Source organism: Trematomus bernacchii, unplaced genomic scaffold (assembly GCF_902827165.1).
Source record: "Trematomus bernacchii unplaced genomic scaffold, fTreBer1.1, whole genome shotgun sequence".
In the NCBI taxonomy this organism is placed as follows: Eukaryota; Metazoa; Chordata; class Actinopteri; order Perciformes; family Nototheniidae; genus Trematomus; species Trematomus bernacchii.
In genome coordinates, this window is record NW_022988043.1 from 7,862,846 (window position 1) to 7,876,896 (window position 14,051).

At 41.0% G+C, this 14,051-nt stretch overlaps 1 protein-coding gene across 2 annotated transcripts in view; it reads right to left on the minus strand.

Annotated features, from left to right (window-relative positions):
- Positions 1-14,051, minus strand: part of pde4d (phosphodiesterase 4D, cAMP-specific) — a 174,422-nt gene that overhangs the window by 118,075 nt on the left and 42,296 nt on the right. The window contains exon 1 of one of the 2 annotated variants that reach the window (XM_034117981.1): positions 10,008-10,306. The exons of the other annotated variant lie outside the window; for it this stretch is intronic. Coding sequence (XP_033973872.1) covers positions 10,008-10,306 — 299 coding nt within the window. Of the gene's footprint in view, positions 1-10,007; positions 10,307-14,051 lie in introns of those variants that run through there. 2 annotated transcript variants of the gene reach the window in all.

Below are 14,051 nucleotides of genomic sequence, written 5' to 3' on the forward strand. Positions count from 1 at the left end.
TTGTCAACATTTAGTCTACTTGGGCTCAAAGGTTGCACTGGTTTCCTCAGGTTTTCCATCCTTATTACTCTCACTCTATAAGATTGGCAGGTAAGGACTAGTTTCTGTCTACTCTGAAAAGCTGCTGAAGGTGTGCTGTCAAGTCACCGTCTGTGAAAGGTGAAAGCGACAGTCTTTACTTAGCGGTTTTTAGACCCTACTTTCTGTGGGAGTGACATTGACATTTGTGATGTTTATGGCAAAATATTCGTCTTTGGATTCAGACTTCACAAGGCATGGCTCAGACTGATCAAATTGTTGTCATGGACATTTAAAGTCATAGCCCAGACAGAAGTGAGTATTAATGCAGATGGCCAATGTTAAACTCAACAAGAATACTTTGCAAAGGCAGAAACTCAGGCAGAGAGACAGTCAGTGTGCCACAACTGGGCCAGGAGAGACACTTTGCATATGGAGCCTGTTGCAATGCAAGATTTAAATTGAACAGATGGATCCGTTTATAGCAGCAAAGAAGATGGAAGAGTAGAATAGCGGCTAATAGAGGTCAACAGTAACAGACACAACAGGACCCCTAAGCTGCAGTAGGTGTTTATGAGTACTGTTCAGACACTTCTGAATGTATGTGACAGCGGGTAGTGGAACCGTATTATAACCTCAAATGAAAGACCAAAAGCACCAATGCAAAAAGAAAAAACTGGCTATTTTTGCATGCTCATGACAAGTTAAAGGAATAGCACTCAACCCAAAATATTTTAATACAAAACATTCATCCTGTGTGGGCTTGGAAGTAGGAGTAGTTTAAGAAGTTTCCGAGGAGTTTGACACTTTCTTCCGAGACACCTTTCAACCCTACTGCAAGGGTTTAGTAAATGAAATGTTTCTACCATAGATAACGAAATACCAGAGCTACAATCTCATATATATATATTTCTCAGCTAATACAAAGTGTTTTTGAGAGTATTACTTCGAAAAATACAGTCCAGGTTTACACAACATTTACAATAATGATGTGGACTTGGAGAAAATTAAATATTCCTTAAGAGGCGGAACCTCTAAGTTTTACACTAAGGCCCCACTCACACGGGAACGTTTGCGTTTATGCACAGTATGCGTATTCAAAAAAGTCTTCCGTTCACATGCATTCGTTTCATTTAACGTGTCTGTTCAAACGAGGCCGCTGGAAACGCTGTAGTACATATGCCGGGACTGTAAGTGGCGCTGTAACTTCCGCCAAAATACACCAAAAGCCGCGAAGAAGAGCAGCCCGAGCAGCCCCGCCGCAATGTTGCCATGGCTACCCTTCTGTTTAAGCCCCGCGGTGTATTTAGCAACATGTAGTTCATGTAATTCTCCATGTCCACTTGTTGCTGATGGTTGTGGTAGAGGAGCTGTATATTTTGCACTAATATCTGTAGCATGGTCAGTAGCAGTAGCACTAGCAGTAGCTACTGACAGGAGGAAGTCAGTGTGTGTGGCGATTGCTGGTATTCAGCGGGATATAGTCATTTCCTCAGCATATGGATAAATGCAACGGGGAAGTTAACTGAAAGAAACCGAATCTGTGGATATTGCATCGACCGACCAAGAAGCACGTCTCTGTGGAGAGGACGGCTCAGAAAGAGAGATATTCTCTACAAACACCGGGTGAGATGCTCCTTTGTCAATATAATGGATCAATGCATGAAATCTGACTCTGTTTATTTTGTTTAAGGAGTATATTGGGCGTTAACAATTCTGGTTTGCCTTTTATAATATTATTTCATTCAAGAACCCCTTGTGCGTTTAATTAACTCAGCTATTTTTGATAGTTGCTACAGCAGTGAGCAGGAAAGGTGGGGCTATCGCTATTTTTTCAGGAAATATTCGTATAGAGGTGATTACACGGACTCGGTTGACCCCCCAGAGCGTTTCGTTTGCAAATCTATCCACCTTGGGACCCGTTATCGTTTGTGGGGTCAGTTTCTATCGGCCTCGTGTAAATAATAGGGCTATACGCACGCGAAACTATGCAGATACAAGCCGTTTTCTCCTCGTGTAAACGGCGCCTAAGTGGCAACCCTTCTTAACCTTCTTCCAATCTCTCACATTTTTGTCTACTGATTGCTTGATGGACACCCCCCCCCCCCCCCTTTTCCTCTTTATTATGTATGTATACTAATTTTTTGTCTTTGTATTGTTTTAGTATTATTATTATTATCTTGTTTAGTTCTGTTAGTCGGTACACTACTCCTTTATATTTTGGCTATCTGGTCTGTTTAAGTTATGAAGGTGGCTTAAATACTGTATGCCTTCAAGTGAAAATTAACCATGTATGGATGCACAATAGTAGAGACTAAATGGTTACTAGTAGCTTTGAACTGTGGTCCCTGTCAATGTACCAAATGTCTTTTCTATGTGTCTTCAATAAAAAACTATTTAAAAAAAAAAAATTATGATGTGGACAAAAAAAAAATGTGTCTACATCATTATATATATGGTGTAGCTCACAGTCATTCTCAAGGTGATAACCAAAGCAGACCTGGATAATGTACAGCTTCACAGTCTCTTATGTTGATGCAAAAACAAAGATCGCTACACAATCTGAACATTTCTACTAATGGCTCTGTAATAGAAGCCATTAAGACCAGCCCCTCTACTCTTTCCCATGGGTCTGCTACAAAATCCATCAGCTGTTAATAAGCAAATGGTTCTGGGCCGATTTATTCGATAGTCAAATCCCCACAGTAACATGAAATCATCTCATAAGACACAGTCTTAAACTGCTACTCCACCTAAAATGTTTTCAATATCAAAGATACTCACCTTGCAGGCTTGTAAATTATCAGTTAAGTATTTCATCTTGAATTCATGTCAGTGGATTACCCCTAAAATAAAATAAAACTCCTGACGCACAATCCACTTTTGTTCTGTCCATTATTATGTTCAGCAGAATTTCTTACTCAATTTTGCAAAATATTTAATACATATGAATAAACAAGCTTTATTTGCAGCCTGCAGGTTTGGTTTTAACAGCTGATTTAATATGAAGCATGGCAAATTGCTTTTCTAACACAGTAAATCCACAGGAACAATGATGACCCATACATTATTTATGCATGTCATCAGTTGGGCATGTTTTCCAAAATAATTAATAATAATCTTTACCTCGCACATTTTTGTATCGTCTTTCCTCAATTTCTGCTTTTTCCATTCATGCAATGTAGCAAATATTATTTTATCAATGTGTTCAGGACCAATCTGCTGAAAAGGGAAGGGGGATCCATAGATAGAAACAACAAGTGTGACAACAAAAGAGATGCAGAAAAAGACAAAAGGGAAGATGGAGGGAGAAGATGAAAGCATGGGAGTTACTGTTGTCAGTATGTGCGCAAACCAATGCTGTTATTCGTGTTTGCGTCAGTGAATCAGGAGATGGAAAAGAATATATGTCTCAAGATAATGCACTGATTGAAAGAGAAAGAAAGACAATTGGCAAAGGAAGAAAAGGAAAATCAATAGCTATGGGAAATAATCTGAGAAACCAAGTACCATGCATGGGACTGACAGTTCCCACAACAGCTCGCTTCACTACAGTACAGTATTAGAAATGCTGCTCTTGTTCGTGAAACCTTGTTACTTACTATCAGGATGTTTATTGTCAGCAGAATTATTTTAGCAGGTGGTTAGTATTAGACGACGGCCCATTGGTTGCAACCCAATTGCAGCCATTATGAGCAATAGATGGATGGTTACATGTGATATTACTGGATGGGAGGAAATGCATTGCTCAGTAATGTGTGTACTTGTCAGCATGCCATTGAAAAATGACATGTGTGCACAGAACTGTTTTTTTTTCCCTTTTCAATATCACTCCTGCCCGCTCATACTGATAATAAATACCAATACCTCCACAAAGAATCTGATCACCAGCACAACATCTGTCTATCCAATCTTAAAGGTAAAAAGAGACATACAGTATGTCCTTCAATGTATTCCTTGCTAATTAACCATTACAGATATAAACTGAAAACTGAAAATTAGGCAGCTCAATAAAACATTATTATTATCTTTATTAAAACACATACCTACTCATGTATGGCATACTGTAGACAGTGTTTTACATTGCAGTAGTTCATGACTTTTTGAAAACAAGTTTAGCAATTATTAATATAAGTAGATGCAATAGAGTAGAGTTCTTCCCTAAAAAGACCATGTGTCTTTTAATCATTAATGCTGTCAATAAATGAATGTGTTCTTAGTTCGATACACAGTTTTGATACAGATAACCTGACAGAAACAATCAATAATTAATGCGTCTGTACGGTCTTTATCAAAGCTATCAGCAGTCTGTAGACCAGAGCAGTCACTAGCACAGCTAGAGTTTTTATCCCCCTGTTGAGTGTAATGTGATCAGCACAGCCTGCCAAGAGCTCAGGGAATCACCCAGCATCAAGCAGGCAGTCTAGAGAGGCTTTGGCTCGTATCCTTTTCCAAGGCTGTCCTTCAAAATGGATTTTATTAGCCTAGCAGATGACCAGTGAGGAAAGGCAAGCCAGATGAGAGCAATGAAAAAAAAGCCTGTTCCTGCTGATAATTATATGGCCAATCCTCCCTGATTCAAATACGCTGTTGGAGCTCTGTTTTGTATTTGAGATATCCCCATTTCTGCACAGCTCCAGTCTTCTGAAGCAATAATGTTTTCCTAGAGGCAGTCGTAATCACTGGCCTGCGGTTCCTGCTGGACATTGCCCAGTTATCGCATTGGACAAATATGTTCCCTAAGCAGCCCACTTTGTGTGTCTTACAGCAGTGCTGCACCACAAGAGATTTGTCCAAAATAAGTTAGGAATAAAATGTTCAACAGTATCTGCTTTGACTCCTGCAAGATTGTATTTGTTCCCTTTTTATGCAGTTGTGATTGAGAGTAGTTGGGTAATTTAATGATCAGAGAACTGTCTGTAATAACTTGAGAAAAACAGAAAGCTATTTCTGCTACCATTTTATATGATGTGACACCGAGATTGATAGCAACCTTTAAGCCAGATTTGTCATTGCACGCTTCACAAAGAAGCATCAGAGGCTGCTAAACTTTCACTGCAGTGGCAAAAATATACAAGGCAACCATGATGTGTATGTATGAAGCATGCTTTTATCGCCACAACATTTACCAAGACTTTTAAACCTTTAGGCGTAGGACTAAAACAATAAAGTGTAAGTAAATTACTAAAAAACATTGTTGCCAATTGTTCAGAAAATGCTTATGTATGTGTTTACTTTAGAGTATTGTATGTTATTTAAAAGAGGTCTATTGGGTCTTATTTTCAATTTTGTGAATGTTGTCCTTTTATGAAGCAATAAAAAGTATTTGTTATCTGATTTTAATATTTATACAATAAATAATCGGTAGAATACAAGGTCAGTGTTCTATGGAGCACTCTGGTGTTATAGATGCAGGTACGGACATTTTTTGAACAGAGTTTAACATAAAGCAGGTCATTTCATGATGGAATTATAAGACACTGACAGGACGATTGACTGAAATAGGGACTGTACACTGGCTAATGGCTAATGGTTCCTGAGTAGCTGTCAAGTGGCATGGATTTGTATGGTTTCCCATGAGTGTTTTGTGTCATATTTCCTCCACAAAGGAATCGAATATAACCATATTCCATCCATTACTAATGTAACGGATTATATAGCTTCATTATTGGTGAAGTATATTACTTTGTTCCACACTAAAACATTGCACAGGAAGCATGTGATTATATGTAATTTATGCATATATTTGTCACGATCTGTCTATGTTTTAGTTTGTCTGTCTCCGTTTCCTGTTTTAGTTTGAAAAGTGTTCCCCCTCCCGTCTTGTCTGTTGCTGGTGATTGCGTTCACCTGGTGCCCTGTGTTTTCTCCTCCCTCCTCACCTGTGTCTTGTTGGTTTGATTAGTCCTGGGTGTATTTAGGTTCTGTTTTCCTGTTAGTCTGGGTGTGTGTGAGATCCTTGTAGCTGGTGACTGTGTTCACGTGAGACAGTCATATTGAGGCTGTGTATCATGTACCACAAGGATGAATAAATGCCCACACCGGGTTGTATTTGAACTCTCTGCCTCTGCCTCCTTGCTTGGTCGGGCCGCTCAATGGTCAGCTTCACAACTACGCATGCATTTGTTTTGTGTGTATGCATGTGGGAAACCTATCCCAGATGCATCAAAAACTTGACGTGGGGGAGAAATCTAATCCCTTCCTCATGCAGAAACTCAGTATCTATAGCTGTATACAAAACAAATAAAGTTTCTGGATTCAATATGAGTCTTTTCAGTATTGATATTAATTGTACATCTACAACCATGATACTATTATAAACATATCAGGAAGTTTCGATAAGGATCAAGGCTGCAGCACTAATAACAAATTCCAAATAACTTTTTGGCTCTCTCTTAAGCAGCTGTGGCTTTACTCCGTGTTTGACCAAAATGTACTTCCCTTAAACTGTCTGCATCAATGACTTGCACTTGCTCCTGTTTCAAAGCCAAGGTAAGTCAAAGAACTCGCCTAAGGAACGTATTCCAATTCATCATATTTTTTCCTCCTGAATGAACGGGTCAATAAGACCCAGACAAGGCGCTGCATTCACATAATTATCAACTCTGCCAGCCTTTCATACTGTGACAGTAACCACAGAAGAACATCTCACAATTTTAAAACATTACCCGAGCTACATTGTGTTTGATGCTGATCTCTGTTAATTAAATGTTTGGTAGCATGTCCACAATGTGTTCATAAACATGTTCTGGAAATGTTTCACATGCCTGGGAGTATAGCCATACAGTAGATGTGTATCGTGCCAGTTCTGTAGCAATATATGCAGTATGACTGCAAGTATGGCCGTGGTTATATATAGCCAAGTACCAAATAGCGTTTTCTGACTCGCTCACTAACACCCTTAGGATCTAATGACACAGCCGGGGGTTATGCTTCATACTGGCTAAAAACCTCACTGCCAACTTCCAGTAGTCAGTCACAGTAGGAGGAGGACTGGCGGAAGGAAAATCAACGGCTGTTAACAACAGCATAGTAGGGGCGAGCAAGGGTACGTTTTCCTATCTGCTGCTCCTGAGGAGAGAAATTGTCCCAGCGGAGAACCTTCCATCCCTTCTTGCTTCTCTTTACAAGCTCTATCCTTTTTTGTTTTGGTGTTCACTTGTCCAAACAGTATATCATCAAATCTTAAATGTAATTTGACAGAGACAACAAAAGTCATGATCCTTCTCTTCAGTGACAGATAAAGAAGCCCCCCATGGCAGGATGGGGGGCTATTCTCTCCTTCTCTCCAGCAAGCAGCTGGAGAGAAATGGGAAGCTTGCCATCTCCTCTTCAAAGGATGCTCCAGATTCATACTGAGGTCTCACAGACGCCTTGAGCAGCGCCCAGGCCTAGCCTACATTGTGACACATTTGGGTGATGTGTTTTACCTTGGGGCTGCTGGACCTTGGCACACCAGGCGCTCAGGCACACACAGCCACATCCATAGTCATCTGGGGGAAAGATTTGCTGTCTCTCTCCATATGCATGATTGACGTCAGCTGTATGTTGAGCAAGTAGCTGGCCAAATCTTATTATTCTCCTACAGGGGACATACCCCTAGAAGTTGTTTCTATCTGTCTGTTACAGTACACTCATTAAATAAGTCTTGTTTATCTTACTTCCAGCATAAACATGATTTCAATGCCAAGATTTCTATATGAAGATATGTGACTTGATCCCTTGTTGGTTGGAAAAGAAAATTAAACATGGAGCCTTAATGTGAACACAAGCTAAAGCGCCACCTTTATATTTAAATGCTTAAACAATTTCAGTATAGAGAAAAAATAGCTGTCTTTCTTGCAAAATGTGTCAAAGGCCTTTAAATCCAACGCCAAGAGAGAAGATTCTGGTATTTGATCAACACAATCAATAAGGGAATGTGCCAAACACTGTTGTTTTTATGACAACGGATTATAAATGTTACAAATGTGTCACTTCCTTATCTTACTAACTAGCTATTTTTAAGGTTTCAGTGGAATGTTATTTACACCAAATGAAAAGACTCGAGTAACTCTGAGATAGAGCTGCATCCCTTTACTATACACACTTTGACTGCAGCTGTTCTGCTTTCACACAACAGCTGCTGCTCCGATTGTCTTGCAATATGTTGTGCATCGCGTAATCACTTGCTTTGTTATTGTGGACAATGATCAGAGTAGTTTGCTAGTCCCAAAGGCAGGAGAGGTTGAAATAAGAATAACACTATCGACCAACTGCAAATAATGGTGTGCTGGGATCATGGTGTAAAAGGGGTCAAATTTGATTTAGCCTGCTGTTAGTGTTCCTGAATATGTGCTGGAGTGAAATGTGCCTCTTACATAATTAGCCTCCTGTGCACAATTTGATTTGTTTGGGTTAATCTATGTGCAATTACCCCCCTGAAGCAAATTGGGAAAAAGTGTTTGAATAATCTTGAATGTGGTTGAATTACATGAACATTTCCAGTTAAATCTTTGTTGGAATACATTATGAATTCAATGCAACATTTTAACATCACATGGGTGTTTTAGTCCAGCACACCACTTTGCAATGTCACTTCCATCTGTGCTCTCATCGCTCGCTCCCTCCCTCTCTTTCTCTCTGGCTTCTTCTCCATGTGACTGTTCTGCCACTGTGACAGGGACCATTCTGTCGACCATGCAAGCCACTGTGCAGTCTTGAGTTGACTGCTCCTGCAGGCAAGTATCACTCATGTCTACAACCACTTTGTTTAAAAGAGGAAGAAAGAAAGAAACTAGCAAGCCATTTGACAAAAGATTACATCCGCAACAATCACTCAAGCTAGGGATCTGAGGTGACCTTCTCAGATTTCAATTCAGTTTGTCTTTTTTGTTCTCCTTCCTTCCCAGAACCAGTGAGTAACTAGAGCAGAAACATTTCCCCACACATCCGGGCTGTCAGAGAGCAAAGCTGCTTTTGTGCCTGTCTTTCTGCAGGTAGCCTTCACTAAAACTGTTATTACTGCAAAAATTACAGCTGTCATTTTATCGTATCAACTCTGATAAATCCTGAGGTGCAAGCAATGTCTAAAGAGACAGCACTTGTCATACATGCACTAACATTATCCATGTAGTCATTTGTAGTGAGTCAGATTACTGTGAGGTTAATTTCAGGGAATGTGGTCATCTTGTATTAGTGATGATGTAAAGCCCTCCTATTGTATCGCTTTCCCTCATACACAGCAGAGAGTAATTTCACTGACAAACAGAAACACTAGGCTACCCAGTGATCCCAAAGCTCAGTGGTATTAATCGCTAGAACCTCATTTAACACTATTTAAAAAAGGTATAAAGGGACTGAATAATCCCTGTGACCTGCTCGGTTCACGCCTACCTTTAATTTCCATCAGTATCTGTTCTCATTCTAGTGCATCTCTTCATGTGCCACATATAGTTCCCTCACTATAGATATGAACATAAAAACAATAAGATAACTGTGTTTACCAAGACTCCTATTGATTTTGAACAAATGCATGCATATTCTTCTTTTCGGGCTGACACATCTTTCTGACCTAATTTTAACAGTCAACTGTATGCGCCTGTGAACTCTTTTATTCGAAAAACATATAAGTTATTAGATGGCATGTGTATGTGTGTGAAAAAAGCATACACATTTCTAAAGTGAAGATCATTTTGCGACTGTATTCCATTGTTTTCTTTACCTTGGATTTACCCACCATGTACTTTATCCATCCTTTCTTTCTTTCACAGTAGTGTGCGCTACATAGTAAATGTTTTCGACAGAGCGAGACAAAAAGTGATCTTATACAGAGGTCAAGCATAGGCTTAACCAAAAAAATGTTTAACCTCCTCAAAGTTAGGACTCAAAACGAGGCAAAATACTTATCCGCTCTCGCGCGTCTGTCATGCACACAACGCCCATCTTCATCGAGAGGAATTAGAAGGACACACAAAACGAACAAAAGCGGTTTTCCTCTTTGCCCTTACCGTCGAAGACCTTGAAACGACGACGGCCACGACATCCTGGATTTCTTCAGCCCGGGTCGGTGCCCCGTGTCCACAGCGTAAGTCCGGTCCATGTTCCTCGGCTTGAGGTATCTCTCGGTGTCCGAAAAGCCTCTTTGTCTCACGCGGTCGTTCTTGCGCACTACCAGCGCGTGGTGGAGCGGAGAGAGCGCGGGCTGGTTCTGCTGCCTCCACAGATGTTTCGGTGCCTTCGCACTAACGCCGGTTCCGCCGCCGGTGGCCAACGTCGCCGTGCCCACTTTCCCGCCGGCAGGGTCCATCCTCCTCGCAACGTTGCTTCGTAAATATTTTGTAAAATAAATATAAACAGTTTAAATTCAAATTGAATGACTTTGAGGCGGATGTGGGAGGGGGGCCGGGGGGGTTAACACCACTCCGAGTAAAAGTGTGTTTTTAGAAACCAAAAGAATACTCCGAATGCAACATTATAAACCTTTAAGTAATAGAAACAACTTTTAGTTACTCTTGGTGATTTCCGTCCAGTTTGAGTTTTGGGGCTCACGTATTGAGTTAAACTCCATCAACTTTATCCTCAGTGCCCTGCAGAAACACATCGCACAGAGCCACACATTAATCCATTTACACATCACGAGGGAGACCTAGAACTACGGTGTAGAGGGGAGAAGTGTCCCGGACAGAGCTGCGAGGAGGAACTCAGTTTAGTCCGGTTTCCAAATGTTCCCCGTGTTCTCCGTACACGCCCATCTCAGCAAGGTGCTTTTGTTGCTGCGACGGTAATAGCTATCCAGGACAGTCCACACAGGCGAAGAGTGTCCCCACAATGTCATGCAAACCCCCGCGGCTCTGGTTAACTGAGCCCACGATGTGCGTAAAACCATGCGGACATGACAACATCCAATACTGTCCTTCTCCTCTCAAGTCCCCTGGAAGGAACAGGCTGCGACGGGATATAGGGAGCACTGTGGTACATAAACATGAGGGACCCACCCAAAGCACCTCCCCTAAAATCCTCCAGGAGTGAAGAGCAGGAGATGGGAGTGGGCAGAGAGTCAGGTGGCCAAATCATATAACAACAACCTATTGTATTATAGACCAATAAAGATTGCAGCTTCTCACAAAATTATCAGTTTGTTGAAGAGTTGGCATACACTTGATAGAATTAAACATATGAGAAGGTATCAGTAAGAACGGGCATTAAAGACACAGCAGGTAAAAAAGCTCACCTTGACAGTAATAGATGTTACAGAAGGTCAGTATGTGCCCGTGATGTATGTGGGGTAGAGGGGAGCGCAAACATGAAGCCATCCTAAACCTCTCCTACTCTGTTATGTTTGTCATCACTTCCAGGGAAAGTGGTCTGATGTCTTTGTTTTCTCTCTCTACACTCGCCTTGCTGCTCAGGCCCATTACTCTGGTAGCTAACAAGTGAGGGAAATGCAATCGTATCTGCTTACAAGGCAGAAATGTTTTCATCTCAGAAATAAGGTAACTTATAAACAGAAGTGACAGGTAAATGAGATGGTGGCAGGACAGTGCACAGAGAAATACGAGTATTCCTTTCATGAACACATGAGAAGTTTGTGTTGGCACCTTCACTTACAGAGGGAAACCATATTCCCCACAGCGATGCACTGATGCAACAGCAGAACTGAATACCGCACATACAGAGACATTGAACTGAAACCTAATTTGTAAACTAATCACATTTAGGTTTGATTATTTCTAAACAAGGTTATTGGGAAGATCATATCTCATCATGCAGCTGGAGTCAACTTTAACAAACAAAGTACCGGACGGGTAACTTTCTACACTGCACACCTTCCAAATATGTTTGCCACTGGATTTAATAATTTTGAAACATCCATCTTGTTGACATGTCAATATGTCAGTAGTAAACACAACATCAGAGCTTCTAGCCATAAGAAGGACTTCGTCACCAAAAAAATACAATATCCTTATTATATTGATATACATTATCTTCAGTTTGAGTTTATATTCATACTATAAGGCAGTTCATTATTTTTTTCTCGTTTTTGTTTTCTTTCCTACTTATGGTGAATTAGAATTTCATATTGCACTAATGGGAAAATGACTGAGATAACTATTAATGTTTCAGATAATTAGTTTTTCCCCAGTAAATATATGTACGATAAATATAGGTATCGGAATTGAGATGTCGAAGTTGGTATGAGGAAAGAAAGAAGTTGTACCTATGCATACTTATTTATAATCTGCATGCATGGGTTTTTCGAAAAAATAAACCAAGATAAAAAGTGAATTTTCAATTGATCCCTGACAGAATCCACATGACTCTTAAAGGTGGGGTATGTCATTTTGGAGAAACCAGCTCGAGTGCGCTAGAATTTGAAAATACACAACCAGAAAAAATCTGCCACTTCCTAATAGAGCCCCACACACGAACGCGCACATGACCAATGAGGGCACGAGATAAGTGTGTGCACAGATGGAAGGCTGACAGGCAGGTAGGCCATCCAGTTATTTTAGCCGGGCCGGCTAAAATGATTGGTCGTGCTTTTTACAGCGCTACGGCTTCCACAGATTACATTTGTTTATGTATTTATTGTCAAAGCATTTAATATATTCATTGCTATCGGGATGTTAAGAGCATTCCATGGACTATAACAAAAAATGTTTCTGAAATAAATTACATACCCCACCTTTAACATTAAAATGTTTGTGTTTACTGTAGGAACATTTATTTAGTAATGTACTGAGTTTTGATTCAGCATGGAACCAATATTAAAGAAAATGTGTTGATATTGGCCAAGACTTGGACAGTATAAATTAATATCTTTAAACATTTTCACATATTAATAAGATTATAAACATCTGTTGGTCAGTGACTCAGTCAGATCATTTTATGTTTTACAATGAGTTGTGCTCCCCCGTGAGCATTGTCAGTCATGCAATTATAGGGTTTCTCTTGAATCATACTTTTATTCATTTATGTAAACAGAACAAAACATGTTGTATGTTATTCGTAGCACCAGCCAATCAGGCGCTCTTTAGACTTGCATCTACCGGCACAATCAATGTTTATGAATTTTGAGGCACTGATGGCATTCAATTATGTATAATCTGTGCCTTTTCTATATATATATATTCAGCAAAAGTCACCATACTAAGTGCCTGCTAGTCACTGGGGAGAGACAGAGCACTGGAACTGTTTAATGGTCAGAATCATTGTTTATTATTCCCGATATGAGAGCATCTAATGCAGCGTTTCTCAAAGTGTGGGGCGCGCCCCACTAGTGGGGCGCAGAGATGTGATAGGTGGGTCGCGAATGGACGCGATGAACGGGAGATTATTATTTTTATTTTTTATTTTTTGGACCTCAGGCCGGAATCGAACCTGGGTCCTCGCGGGCGGTAGTGGACTGTTACAGCCGGAGACTCGCGACTTTCACAGCGCCGCCGCGCCGGACCCGCCGAAGCCGCCGGAGCCTCGCAACGGCGGGTGTTTGCGGCGGCGGATGCGGTGGCGGCGGATGCGGTACCGGCGCAGCGGCGCTGTGAAAGTCCACGGCCCACCTATGCCAGAGCCAGCGGCCCACCGAAGGCAGCAGCCCACCAACGGCAGCGGCCCACCAACGGCAGCGGCCCACCAACGGCAGCGGCCCACCGGGAAAAGTCCCGAATCTCCCGATGGCCAATACGAGCCTGCTCACACACACAACTGAAACCAAAATCATTTACAGACGTAAGTAAAAATCTCTCACACACACACACAACAGCGTTGCAGTCGGGAAGAAAAGCAATGTGGAGCGGCACCTCACCACTTCATAAGGAGTTTAACCGTGACACTTTTCGAAATCCCGTTTGTGTCCCCCCACTTTACAAATAGGTCTATGTTTATTATCATTTTTTAACGCAAGCCGTCATCGCCACGGAGGAGCACACAGCCTCTGTGAGCGAGCGAGACAGAGAGAGAGAGCACACCTTTATCTATTTAATATAGCCTAGTTGTACAAAATAAAGTAAGAAATCATTCCAATGTGTAGCCTACTATAGGACAGTAAAAAA